General features: G+C 35.9%; 1 protein-coding gene across 1 annotated transcript in view; it reads right to left on the bottom strand.

Annotated features, from left to right (window-relative positions):
• TGFBR3 (transforming growth factor beta receptor 3) overlaps positions 1-14,627 on the bottom strand; it is a 322,664-nt gene extending 308,037 nt beyond the window's left edge. Inside the window, exons 1-2 of the mRNA XM_053694009.1 lie at positions 14,539-14,627; positions 14,097-14,314 (exon numbers count right to left, since the gene is read on the bottom strand). Coding sequence (XP_053549984.1) covers positions 14,097-14,160 — 64 coding nt within the window. The 5' untranslated portion in view covers positions 14,161-14,314; positions 14,539-14,627. The remainder of the gene's footprint in view (positions 1-14,096; positions 14,315-14,538) is intronic.
• Between the last annotated feature and the right edge of the window lie 323 nt (positions 14,628-14,950).

Raw genomic sequence — 14,950 nt, 5'->3', positions numbered from 1 at the left:
CAGATATTAGTTTTTTTATTACTATATATATTTTCATTACATTCCAGTTTACTTCCCCTTTATGCAAGGACTTTCCAGATGCAAGGAGGCATTTTATCTAAGAGTTTTACATCTGCATAAAATGTTACTCTCAGACTAAGATTGCTTAGTGTTTGAAATGAGACAGGTTAACTTAACACTGTTCAGTTTACACTACAGCTGACTTAATTTTGAAATACATACCAACAAGCCTAAATCCTGCATTAAACCAGATCTAATGGTATGAGTACCACAGCTTATGGTTCCACCAAGACCATATAGAGTACAGCATTTTCAAAATACATAAGTACAGCTGACAGATGGGAACATTTGTACACTATATTTGAAGTGGTGCTCTTGGTTGGGAAAAAACAAACAAACATATGTCAACCTTTTAAAAGTACTTTTCTTCATCTAGCCATCTACCCAGATCATTAATGTACAATTTTGAATTCACAAAATTATTTTTGTTTACACATTTACAAATATGATACTTTAAAAAGTGTTCTCTTAATTTCTGCAATTTTATTTATCATGCATGTCACACACTGTTGATTTAGGGGATGCAAGGTGCATAAATGTTTCCTCCTGTAAGTGTTTCTGTGGGTGTCTGTGTTTATGTCTTTGTGCTTTGGTTTGTGTCTATGAGTGTGCATGTATTTTTTTCTGTGGGTCTCTCTGTGAGGGTGGGTGTGTATGTCTTTGTGCATTTTCTGTGGAAGTCTGTAAGGGTGTGTGCATATGCCTTTGAGCTTTTTCTATGGGGGTCTCTGTGAGGGTGTGTGTATGTTTGCCTTTGTGTATTTTCTCTGGATGCCTCTGTGAGGGTGGGTGTGTATATCTGTTTTCTGTGGATGTCTCTGTAAAGGTGTGTGTGTATTTATGTATGTCTGTGTTTTCTGTGGCTGTCTCTGTGAGGGTGTGTGTATGTATGTCTTTCTGTGTTTTATGTGGTTGTCTCTCTGTGTGTGTGTCTTTGTGTGTTTTCTGTGGGTGTCTCTCTGTGTGCACGTCTTTATGTGTTTTCTGAGGCTGTCTCTGTCATTGTTTCCTTGGGTTTATGTGCAAGTTTGAGTTTGTCTGTGTGTGTCCATTGTCTGTTCCTTTTTAGGACATTTTGACCTTACTACTGATTATTCACATCTTTCTACAGACTTTGAGGCTAATGAGACCTTTATGGAAGTCACCAATCTACCATTTAACCTTTAAATTATTGTTTGGGCAGTTCAGGGCCCTTCCTTTCAGTCACTGCATGCTGTTGGCATCATTTAGTTGGCATCTTCCTTTACAAAAAGATAATCAGAACTCCATATTTTGTTTTCTAAATCTCCTTTTTTGTTTTTACAAAACTGTAGTCTACCTCATTACTTGTCAGGTCAATGTAATCAAGTGCTGAGTGTCTGTTTGAGTGTCTGTGTCTGAGTGTGTTTGTGTGTTTCTTTGCGTCTGCTAGAGTGTCTATATGTGAATCCTTATGTGTGAGTGTGTGTGTGTGTTTCAGTGTATGAGTGTGTCTGTATGTTACTACCTTCACAACATTTCCAAGTTTAAATAGACACTTAAGAATAAAGTGCATATACGTTTTAGTCACCTGGTCAAAAATTGCACATGTCAAAGGGGGGGGGGGGCCCTGGTCAATGGTTAAGTCAGGGGCCCCAAAATTTCTAGTGGCGGCCCTGATGATACAAAGAGAACAAAGCAAATTTGATAGAAGTAATTGTACACTCTATCTGAATTATGAAAGTTTAAAAATGTGCCTTTAAATTACAGGAAAAGCAGGAAACAATCAATACAAGTATCCTACTACACAATTAAAAGGGACAGTAAAGTCAAAATGAAACTTTCATGATTCAGCTAGAGAATGCAATTTGAAACAAATTTTGAATTTACTTTCATTATCGAATTTGCTTCACTATTTGGTAAGCCTCTTGTTTTTCCCTCACCGGATGTGCTCAGCTAGCTCCCAGTACGGCATTGCTGCTCCTTCAATAAAAGATACAAAGAGAATGAAGCAAATTTTATAAAAAGTAAAAATTGGCAAAGTTGATTCATATTGTACGTTCTAACTGAATCATGAGAGAAAAAAAATTTGGGGTTTCATGTCCCTGTAAACATTTTATATAACAATCTTAAAGGGATTTATGTCTATTTTAAAGCCGGACTAGCAATCCCCTTTCTAAAAGCAATCACATAGAAAAAGTCAATTCCTCTAATTAAATAAAGGTTGGCTTCTAAGGATATCATACAAATTAGAAGAATATGTTATTTTTTGCTTTTGTTTAAAGGGACATGAAACCCAATGTTTTTCTTTCATAATTCAGATAGAGCATGCAATTTAAACAACTTTCTAATTAAAGGGATAGTCAAGTCAAAATTAAACGTTCATGATTCAGATAGAGCATGCAATTTTAAGCAACTTTCTAATTTACTCCTATTATCAAATTGTCTTCGTTCTCTTAGTATCTTTATTTGAAAAAGCAAGAATGTAATATTAGGAGCTGGCCAATTTTTTGTTCAGCACCTGGGTTGTGCTTGCTGGTTGGTGGCTACATTTAGACACCAATCAGCAAGCGCTACTCAGGTGCTGAACTAAAAATGGTCCAGCTCCTATTACATTCAAATAAAGATACCATGAGAACGAAGACAACTTGATAATAGGAGTAAATTAGAAAGTTGCTGCTCCATTTGAATCATGAAAGTTTAATTTTGACTAGACCGTCCCTTTAAATTTCCATTATCAAATGTTCTTTGTTCTTTTGGTATCTCTTGTTGAACAGCAGGGAAGTTTGCTTAGGAGCTGACCAATTTCTGGAGCAATATATTGGAGGCAGCTTTGCAAGAATGTTATTCATTTGCAATAGCACTAGATGCCAGTGCACCCGATGCCTACCTAGGCATCTCTTCAACACACAATATCATGGGAACAAAGCAAATTTGATGATATAAGTAATTTGGAAACCTTTTTTTAAAATGGTATATTCTGCCAATAACAAAAGAAAATGTTGGTGCTTCATATCCCTTTAAATAGAACATAAATCAGTACAGAGCTATGACAAAAAAGATGGGGCGGGGGAATCTTATCAGAAGAAAACAAAGCAATGTTCACATCCTCGGATCTTGGCTGCCCTGGTGGAAGCCGTAAGGGCCAGAGCTTTCCTCTCTCCTCGGACTGCCTGGGATTTAGTGTAATCAGGACAGCTGGCAGAACGGACCTACAAACCCTTTGCACTGACACCTGAAGACTTGCAGCTGTTTTCCCTTTCCTTGTTCAGTTACCACCAAGATATCCTCATAAATCAGACTGCAAAATAAACACCAATGTAAAGAAAGGGACTAAAGAGAGCAATTTATATTTTTTTTATCATTATAAAAATAGTTTCCTCTGTTGATACTTCCTGTAATACTGTGAGTCAAGACATTTGATTTTTTCCCCTTCATTATATCTGTTGTGTAACCGCAAAATGGTATAAAATGCCAGTTTGTCACATGGCAGAAAACTTTGTCTCAGTTTGCTTTGATGTAGGGGTGTGCCTTTTATTTTTATCATCCATAACTTTTTATTACTAATTGCAAATTTCCCTTAAAGGGATAGGAAAGTCAAAATTAAACTAGCATGATTCAGATAGAGCCGGTCATTCTAAGACACTTTAAAGTTAACTTCTGTTTTCAAATGTGCTTCGTTCTCTTAGTATCCCTTGTTAAAAAATGAATACGCACATATCATACACGAGTGGGAGCTGCTGCTAATTGGTGCCTGCACACATTTGTCTCTTGTGATTGGCTAAATAGATATTTTCAGCTTCCTGTCAGTAGTGCAATGCTGTCCCTTCAAACAAATTTGATAATAGAATTAAATTGGAAAGTTGTATGCTCTATCTGAATCATAAAAGAAAATTTTGGGGTTTATGAAACCCAATTTTTTTCTTTCATGATTTAGATAGAGCATGCAATTTTAAACAAATTTCTGGTGAAACGATCGTTGGAGTCATTTAAAAGGGATATTAAACACAAATTTGTTTATTTTATGATTCAGATAGAGCATACAATTTTAAGCAACATTCTAATTTACTCCTGTTATCAATTTTTTTGTTCCTTTGCTATCTTTATTTATAAAGCAGGAATTTAAAGCTTAGGAGACGGCCCATTTTTGGTTCAGAACCTAGGTTACACTTGCTTATTGGTGGGCTGAATGGGGGGCTTTAAATTCCTGTTTTTTAAATAAAAGATAGCAAGAGAACAGAGAAAAATTGATAATAGGAGTAAATTAGAAAGTTGCTTAAAATTGCATGCTCTATCTGAATCATGAAAGAAAAATGTGGGTTTAGTGTCCCTTTAAGCATTGTTCAAATTGGACACAAGGACTCGGGGTACTTGTCCGGTACAGAAAGACTACAGATACGGTGTGGAGCTTCATGCGGTCTGTAACAACGGACGATCACACGCATAGTGTCCTTGTATGTTTGTACCTGTTACCCTTAGTGATCTAAAAGAACTTTGGCTTTTGTTTTTAATAAATTGTACATTTGCTTTAAAGGGACATTCAACACTTAGTGTAACAGGTTTTTATATAGTAAATTAAGAAACGGAGGTCCGCCTACACTATACCCCTCCTCCCTTGCCGCCTTGCTTCTGTCCTAATCAGCGGCGCTAACTACTCTAATACCCGGTCAATATGGATGCCGAACTCCCCCCACTATAACGTAGCTGCCTTCTTCTTAAACTGATAAGCAAATCAGAATCCAGTCCTCGGACTGAAATTGCACGCGAGTATTCTGGGTCTGCCTTCCATCTGGGGAGTGAAGATTTACACAGTATTATGCTATGATGCGTTTCTTGCTCTTCCTTTTGAGGAACTTTGTTTGAAGTAATTGTATTTGTCGGCCTGTTTTCATTTTTATCATTTCATTCTTGCATGATTCAGATAGAAAATGCAAATTTAAACAACTTTCCAATTTACTTCTATTATCTAATTTGCTTCATTCTCTTGGTATTCTTTGTTGATGAAGCAGCAATACACTACTGGGAGCTAGCTGAATGCATTGGGCAAGCCGATAACATGAGGCATATATGTGCAGCCACTAATCAGCAGCTCCCGAGTCTACCTAGGTATTTCTTTCAACAAAGGATATCAAGAGAACAAAACAAATTAGATAATAGAAACAAATTGTAAGAAAGAATGTAGGTTCAGTATCCCTTTAAACGGACTGCATGTGGTTTCCTCTGCCAACACAGAAGACAACTTGTTTTTAACAACAAAACATTACAGAAGTTATTTAATAAGGTTACCTATCTGAACACTACGTTCTTTACACTACTTCATATACATATTTAGGTAATGGAAAAAAAACATTTAAATGACCACAATAAAACTAAAAATGGGTCATTGAGATTCTACAGATATATTTGGTTGTCCTATTTAAGGAAGTAAAAAAGGTCAGTGAGTAAAATCCAGCAGACAAATCTGCAATGGAAAAACTAAACAGAGCTGGGAAATTCAATGACATACATAGTATTAACAGTATTAAAGGGGCAGTAAATGCCTGGTAATTACAAGACATCTCTGTTGTGTTGCTATAGAATAACAGGTCAGCCAAGTCTAAATGTTTTTAAAACAATCCTCTTGTTTCCTGCAACTGTTTTTCAACAACCAAACCCCACCACCCACCACCATTTGCCTCATTTTGAGACGTCAATCCAGGCTTGAGACCAGATGAAAAAGCTAGACATGGTCATTATGTTTTTATAAAGTGATTAGTTCTGCAGTTGTCATCAGCTAAAGCTAGCTAGGGACGGATATGTAGCAGTGTTAGCCTTGATTAGTTTGCAGGGAGCTTTTTCATCTCAGAGAATTACAAAAGCCAAAATTCTTAGCGCTAAATTACAAACAGGGCAAAATAAAGAAAGTATACTGCAAGCTTGTTTTACTATTTATAACAAAATATTATATATAAAAATAGAGATGTTTTTATGGTCTTTTTAAAAAGGTATTACATTTCTTTATAGATTAGCATACTCTAGACCATCAATTACAGGGACACTAACTCTAAATTTGTTTCTCCCTTTGTTTGTCAATGAATGCAGATTATTAAAAGGGACACTGAACCCCAATTGTTTTCTTTCATGATTCAGATAGAGCATGACATTTTAAGCAACTTTCTAATTTACTCCTATAATCACATTTTCTTCGTTCTCTTGCCATCTTTATTTGAAAAGCAGCAATGTAAATCTTAGCAGCCAGCCCATTTTAGGTTTAGCACCATGGATAGCGCTTGCTTATTGGAGGCTGACATTTACCCACCAATAAGCAAGCATAACCCAGGTTCTCAACCAAAAAATGGGACGGCTCCTATGCATCACATTCCTGCTTTTTAAATAAAGATAGCAGAAAAAAGAAAACTTGAGAATAGGAATAAATTAGAAAGTAGCTTAAAATTGCATGCTCTATCTGAATCATGAAATAAAAAAAAAAAAATCTGGGTTTAGTGTCCCTTTAAATGTATTGTAAATTACTCCTTTGGTCTTATTTTTGTACTTGAAATAGCTGGTTTTGCACGTTGAAACCACACATTTGTAAAAACATGCCTATTCAAATGGACCGAGCCTGCAGGATGATCAAACCTGCTTATGTTATCGCATATGTCAATACACAAAAAAAAATAAAAAAAATACTTTTGTACTAGAATTTTCATTATGTGTGGTGGTTTTAATTAGCAAAATCAGATATTTCAATTGCAAGAATAAACCACAAAGAACAATTTCCAATAAATGTAATACTCTGTAGCTGGTATAACACATTAGGGGAAAACAATTACAGTACAGTGTCCCTTTAGGCAAAAGCTTAGCCCACCAAATATTCTTTGTTCTCTATGTATATCATTTGGATAAGACTAAACCTAGGTAGGCTTGTAGGAGCTTAGGAAGGTGCACGTGTCTTTAGCATTCTATGGCCACAGTGTTTGCTATAAATGTTGTTGCAATGCTATACATAGTTGCAAATACGTGTACGCTCCTGAGCTTATATAGTTTTAATCTTTAACAAAGGATAGTAAAAGAACTGAGCAAAATTGGCAAATTGGAAAGTTGTTTTAAATGTCATGCTCTAATTAAATTTAGTTTAAAAAGAATAGACTAGAATAAAACATTAATGAATCAGATAGAGCAACTTTCTAATTTACTCCCATTCTCTATTTTTCTTCGTTCTCTTGGTATCTTTATTTGGAAAAACAGGAATGTACACTTAGGAACCAGCCCATTTTTGGTTCAGCACCTGGGTAGCGCTTGCTGATTGGTGGCTACATATAGACTAGACTATCCCTTTAGTTGTGACTTTGCTGTCCCTTTTTAATGAATCTATTATCATTTAATGTCACGTTTGCAGAGTACTACAGTCTGAACATTAGGGAAAGTGACATAGAGCAAGTACTGTATCTTGGCTGATTACTGATGCCAGTTGCCTGGAACACAGCACAGACGTTGGCAGGAGAAGCAGGTCACAGGAGGAGAGTTTAATAAATCTAGTTACACCTATACAGGATGTCTCACACACTGCTTCATACAGAGAGTGTTACAATTTGTTTTAGGCATAAAGAATAGATATGCTACCCATTTAAAGGGATATGAAACATATCCCTTTAAATGGCAGCAGTTATGCAAGGATGTTATCCATTTGCAAGACCATGGCATCACTATTTCCAGATGCCTACCTAGGTATCTCTTCAACAAACAATATTGTGGGAACGAAGCAAATTTGATAAGTAAATAGGACATTTTTATTAAGTGGTATGCTCTGTCTGAATCACATAATAAAATGTTGGGGTTTCATATCCCTTTAAGGTCCACATATCTTCCCGACTTAAAAGGACCAATCAACACAGTAGATTTATATAATCAACAAATGCAAGATAACAAGACAATGCAATAGCACTTAGTCTGAACTTCAAATGAGTAGTACATTTTTTTTTTTGGCAATTTTAAAGGTTATGTCTTTTCCACTCCCCCGTACCATGTGACAGCTATCAGCCAATCACAAATGCATACACGTACCATGTGACAGCCATTCACAAATGTATACACACTTATTCTTGCACATGCTCAGTAGGAGCTGGTGACTCAAAAAGTTTAAATATAAAAATACAGTGCACATTTTGTTAATGGAAGTAAATTGGAAAGTTGTTTAAAATGGCTGCTCTATCTGAATAATGAGAGTTTAATTTTGATTGAGTGTCCCTTTAAAGGGACAAACTCTTAAAAGGAGTGTACAATTACAAAAAAAAAAACGAAACAACAACTTTCCAACTAACTTACATTATAAAATATACATCTTCCTCTAGATCTTATTGACTGAAAATTATCTCCTTTCCATTACAGTACAGTGAGGTAGGCTTTGGAGCGTACACGTCTTGAGCACACATGCAGTCTACCTTAGTAAGCTCTCATGAAGAGGAGCAAATTTCAACAAAGGATACCAAGCAAAAAATAAATACAAATAAATTAAATTTGATAATAAAAGTAGATTAATAAGACTCTGCAATATTACATCACACCCTATGGATTTTATGTACAAGACTAAATGTAATGCCAACTCATCCATTAGGGGGAGCCAGTTAGTTGGCTCACCAGCACACACATTTCAGAGGCAGTAAGTGGTTTAAAAATAAAACACACACTATACTAAATTATAAGGTATTATGTGGTAACCGCCTGTGGTATCATAGTCATTAGCTCAGGGTCTTACTATTACAGTCGAACATGAAAAATCGGCAGCATGGACAGAATTTAGTTATTCAACATCAGTGTTCTCCACAGAAAATGTTGCCAGAGTGGCATTATAAAGTATCTGGGTGGAGGCAGTGTAATACTTAAAGGGATAGTAAACACCAAAAATGTTATTGTTTAAAAATTAAAATAATCCCTTTATTTAGCAATCCCCAGTTTTGTATAACCATCACTGTTATAGAAATGTACTTTTTACCTCTGTGATTACCTTGTATCTAAGCTTCTGCCTCCTTATCTCAGATCTTTTAACAGACTTGAATTTCAGGCAATTAGTGCCGACTCTTAAATAACTTCACGTGCGTGAGCACAGTGTTATCTATATGAAACACATGAACTAACGCCCTCTAGCTGTGAAAACTGTCAAATGCATTCAAATGAGAGACGGCCTTCAAGGGCATAGAAATCAGCATATGAGCCTACCTAGGTTTAGCTTTTAACTAAGAACAACAAGAGAACAAAGTAAATGTGATGATTAAAGTAAATTAGAAAGTTGTTTAAAATTACATGCCCTATCTGAATCATGAAAATTTAATTTGGACTTTAATATCCCTTTAATACTAATTATTATAAAATGTTCTATCCAAAACACAAATGAATTGCATAAATTAACATAAATGTATTTAAATTATAATTTGAGCAATAAACATTGAAAACATAATTAGATAATTTGACCTTATTTTTACCTAAACTTTTTAACTGGGGGTCAATAAAATTAGCGGGGTGGTGCAACCATTAAAAAGCATATGCCGGATATGGTCGCAGGCAGCGGCTGTGGCTACTGTTGGTGCTGGATTTATTCATTTAATAGTACAAACACACAAGTATCTGGATTTACACATATTTGGGTGCTGCATTATTATACACATAAAACCGTCACCAAAAATAGCCAAATGCAGCAGCCTGTGGCCATAGTCGGCATTAATTTTGTAAATAAACGCCAGTTAATTAAATTCTGCCCATGCCTAATGAGAACATCTTTAATAGGCAAGAAATAAAGTATACAAAAAAGGATATGCCCAGTACACACCACGGTCCTAGATTATCTACAGCAATCACTCTGCATATGGCATAACGATTTTCAACACATTCAGAACTCAGGGAAAGGCGATCTAGATAGATAAATAGATGCTGTAGATGTATTTGCTAAGCAAAGTCACAATACAATTGGTCTCAAAGCAACATGACAATAACATTCACTGCTAAAGTTAAAGGGACACTGAACCCAAATATTTTTCTTTTGTGATTCAGATAGAGCACGCAGTTTTAAGCAACTTTCTAATTTACTCCCATTATACATTTTTCTTTGTTCTCTTGCTATCTTTATTTGAAAAAGAAGGCATCTAAGCTAAGGAGCCAGCCAATTTTTGGTTCAGACCACTGGACAGCACTTGTTTATTGGTGGGTGAATTAATCCACCAATCAGCAAGAAAAACCCAGGTTGTTCACCAAAAATGGGCCGGCATCTAAACTTATTCTTGCTTTTCAAATAAAGATACCAAGAGAATGAAGCAAATTTGAGAATAGGAGTAAATTAGAAAGTTGCCTAAAATTGCATGCTCTATCTGAATCACTAAAGAAAAAATTTGGGCTCAGTGTCCCTTTAAAAGTTACCAAGTATAATTCCGCACCTAAAATGAGTGATCTGTTACAGAAATCTACAATGATGCAATTAAAGGGATATTCTGATACAACAATGACATGCGTTACTGACCAAAGTTCACTGTGTTTAACCCCCGCAGGGACCCAGAAGCATTTGTGTGGGTTACACACAGTTATCTAGGGTCATTAAGGCAAAAATAAATAAATATGTAATTTTTTTTAATTAGAATGCCCCCTAAAGGGATACTAAAGTAAAAAAATTTAACTTTCACGATTTTGTGTGCAATTTTAAAAAAAACTTTCCAATTTATTTATTTTATCAAATTTGCTTTATTCTCTAAGTGTAGTAAATTACAGACTAACCTAGGTAGGCTCAAGAGAGTGCTCATGTTTTAGCACTCTATAGCAGCAGTGTTTGCAATAGAGTGGCTATAGGCACGTGCACACACTCCTGAGCAACTATGAGCCAACCTAGGATTACTCCAATAAAGAATACCAAGAGAACAAAAACAAAAATTTGAGAACTGAAGTAATTTGGAAAATATAGTTTAATTTTTACATTAGCGCCACTCTATATGGTGCAGTTCCACTAATTTCCAACAATATCAAACACTGGTTTGCAAGATAAAAAATAATTTGGAAGTTACATGTTTTATAAAATAAGAGATCTTTTTTTAGAATTATTAATGCCACAGCTGCATAGCTGAAAATCGCGGTAATAACATTATAAATCAATTATAATTTCAAAAGCAAAATGAGTAAATAACATAGACCAAGCAAAAGCGCACAAACGGAGCCCAAACTATTCAATTCTTTAAAAATAAATACAACTTCAAAACATAAGTGCATAAAAAAAAATTAAAAAAAAAAATAATCATACGACAGCTATTAGCTTGACTGGGGAGTTAAAAGTGGAAATCTTTATTCTATATTCATTAAAAAATATATAGCAATGACTTGTTCTGTGACTGACAACTATTAAATGGATGATAGAAAATCTTGGAAGAGCACTACCTAAATATGTTCAAAATATTTGTCCTTTAAAGGAACAGTAACCACTTTGTAATTACAAGACATTTCTGTTGTGTTGCTATAAAATAATATACCAGCCAAGTCTTAGTGTTTTTAAAACAAATTAAGATCCTTTTTACTGTAATTATTTATCAATAGCCAAGCAACACCGACCATTTGCCTTATTATTTTGTGGAGCCAATCTGGGCTTTAGCCCACAGACGTCAAGGCTAGCCCTGCTTGTGAATTGTTTAGCAGTTGTTATCTAATAAAGCCAATTAGAAACATGTATATAAAATAGAAAGTCTGGAAGAGTTCTGGGAATTAGAAATTGCTCAATTTTCAGAGCTAAATTATATGAAAGGGGGGCATAATAAATAATGAAAGTATGTTGCAAAGATGTTTTTATTATGCATAACTAAACATTTTATGTACAAACCTCAAGGTATTTACTGCCCCTTTAAAAATGCTAAAGCAGAGACATGAAACCCACATTTTTTCTTTCATGATTCAAACAGAGCATACAATTTTAAACAACTTTCCAATTCACTTCTGTTATCATGTTTGCTTCATTTTCTTGGTATCCTTTGTTGAAGCAGCAGCAATGCACTACTGGGAGCTAGCTGAACATATTGGGTGAGCCAATGATAAAAGGCATATATGTGCAGCCTCCAATCAGCAGCTAGCTCTAGCTTTTTTACACTTTTACTTTTCTTTCCAGATCCTTTTCAAACGGTGGGTCTTGGGGGTCTGTAGCAGCTTAGATGCCTGAGATACTGGCATCTAAGCAGCATGCCCCCATCTCCCTATATTGTCCATTGTTAATTATAAATAAAGTTGCGCAGTGACGTCATCATGTCATTGCGCATGACGTCACTGCACGAAATGTGAAGCCCCGGCAATGCCTCTCAATATTCAGGCCAGATCGCCGGGGTGGTAGTAGGTGGGAGCCCCCAGATTTCCCTTAAGGTGGGTTAGTGCTAGCTACGGCTCTGAGCCGTCGTTAGCACTCAAGGGGTTAAACAATAACACTTCTGGTGTAGACTGTCCCTTTAAGCCACTTTAAATGTGCACATGTAACTAATTTAACAGATGTATAGGCTTCATTAAACAACATACAAATCAGAGAATTGTCAGATCTTGTTTCACATTGAGTTCTGAGTATTAATCTCATCTCTAAATGTGGCATGTCACATATTACATCTCACAGAGAGGCGCATTATACGTAGAATATTGATGACAATCATAGTTAGAAACAGCTGTGCGCAGCTATGCTAAACAAAAGAAAAACAGAGATGGTTGCGCCGTATATGATATTAAACAGACATAGGTATATAAACTATAAGACCCTCAGTTTTATTAGAAACAGGTGAGGCAGCAGGTTGCTACAGCAGGGGAAGTGGATTTATTTAATCATAAATGGCGTAAGAAAATAAAACATTTGCCCATTTACAGTCTGATGCTGAGTTTCATGAGCATTTCATTAGAACAAATAGTTTAAGGAGAACACATGAAACCTGTCCAACTGTGTATCAGCATTCTACTGGCAAGGGAATTACCTGCAAAAGAGCAATCCCCGAGGACTTGTTACGAGATTTTTTATACGGATTGCAGTTAGACTGTAGTATACACATTTCTTTAAACTGAAGCTGTATCACTTCATTCTAAAGCATTATACATTTGTTTATACACAAATAGACAGCTACATACAATGTAAAACAGTGCAGGCATAAACATCTAAAAAATAAAACAGCACACTATTTTCTTTAAGCAGGATATTGCCTGTTTCATCCACTGCTGTAGTTCACTGCACTAAACTATAATCTGCATAGGCATAACATAGTAATAATTATTCTCAAAGGTTTCTCAAACACTTCTGTAATTTTAACTTTCTTGTACAAATCTGCAGCTATATAGAATATGAAATACTTTACCATTTTGTTTTTTCCATAAACTTTTTTTTTGTTTTAGCTGTACAATCATAAAATATATAGAATTACACAAAAATACATGCACACAGATATACTCAGGAATACAAATATCCACTAGTCCCTGACTAGCAAGACAACTCAGAGAAAAGTCATTTTTATAAATACTATATTAGAAATTGTCACTACTAGCCCAATGCAAACAAGTAAAAAACAATATTGATTTTTCATATATTTAATATTCTACCGATAACTTCCCTGTGGGCTTATACATTTTACCCCCTTGACTAGTATATATATATATATATATATCTCCCAATAAATGTACTCTCTGGATTTAAACTACAGCAACCTTTAATGTGTGACTTTTTCGGGGCATTTACCCCTTCCATTCACCCCTAAACATCACACATTAAAGTTTGCTGTGGTTTAAATCCAGAGAGTACATTTATTGGGAGATATATATATATATATATCTCATTATAGTATAACAATCAAGAGAATACATGTACAGTACTTGTCAAGTTAATTTATAGCAATTCTAATGTCTTGCTTGTCCATATACAGTCATACAAATAAATACAGTTTATTATATATATATATATATATATATATATATATATATATATATATATATATATATATATATATATATATATATATATATATAAAATGACATAATATACACAATGGATATGATGAATGAACTTTTTTCTTGTACACAATTTATGCTACATGGGTTGAATGTGCCACCCCTTGGTTTACCTGCAGATGCTGTGCACAAGCACAAAAGAAGGCATCCTGCTGCCAGGGTACACACTGAGGTCATCTTGTCTTCTACACAATATTCTTTAGGAAAACTTTATAAGTCAATGGAAATAGCCCAGCAGTGATCCCAGATGTCTGAGGTTTTGTGATCCCAGCTGATCTTGTGCTGGCTGAGGGTTGTTATTTTTTTTAACCCGCTAGAATCCTTGCGCTGCCTGGAAAGGGAAGACAAGAAATCTCAGCCAGTGAGTGGCAATAACATCCTGCTGAGGATGCCCACCCCCTGTGCCTCTGAGTGGGGAGAGAGTTACAGCAAGCGGAGCTGGATACAACACATCGGGCAGGGATAACTATGCAGAATCGGGATGTGCTGCCCACGCACCAGTGATTTCCTTCTTATATCCAGAGAGCAGGGTCACACAGAGCAGGTCACACTCACCCACGAGTCTCAGGGAGATGGGAAGGAGCCGATGCCCGCTGTCAGCTCCCTATGGGCTCCAGTTTCATGTTCCCTGTCTATGGGACGCAGCAGGAGCAGGAGAGGAAAAGAAAGAGGCGGTGGCTTGTGTGTTAGTGGGCGTGGTTTATGTTAATCAGCTGTGCGCACAGTACGTTAATAAGGCGTGGCTTGTATGCTAATAGCGTTGGCCAATATGTTAGAGGGGAGAGGCTTTGTTACCGAGGGGTGTGGCTTTATATGCTGATAAGTTACTGGGCGTGTCTTGTATGCTAATATTCTCTTACTAGTATATTTAGTGGGCGTGGTTTGCATGAGTTGCTTATTCGTTAGGGGGCACAGCTTGTGTTCGGGGAATCTTGGAACGAAGCTTGTCCCGTAGGGATGGAGCGTG

The sequence above is a fragment of the Bombina bombina genome, chromosome 10, assembly GCF_027579735.1.
Source record: "Bombina bombina isolate aBomBom1 chromosome 10, aBomBom1.pri, whole genome shotgun sequence".
In the NCBI taxonomy this organism is placed as follows: Eukaryota; Metazoa; Chordata; class Amphibia; order Anura; family Bombinatoridae; genus Bombina; species Bombina bombina.
The sequence above is the reverse complement of the archived record's forward strand: the minus strand, read 5'-3'. Positions and strand labels throughout refer to the sequence as shown.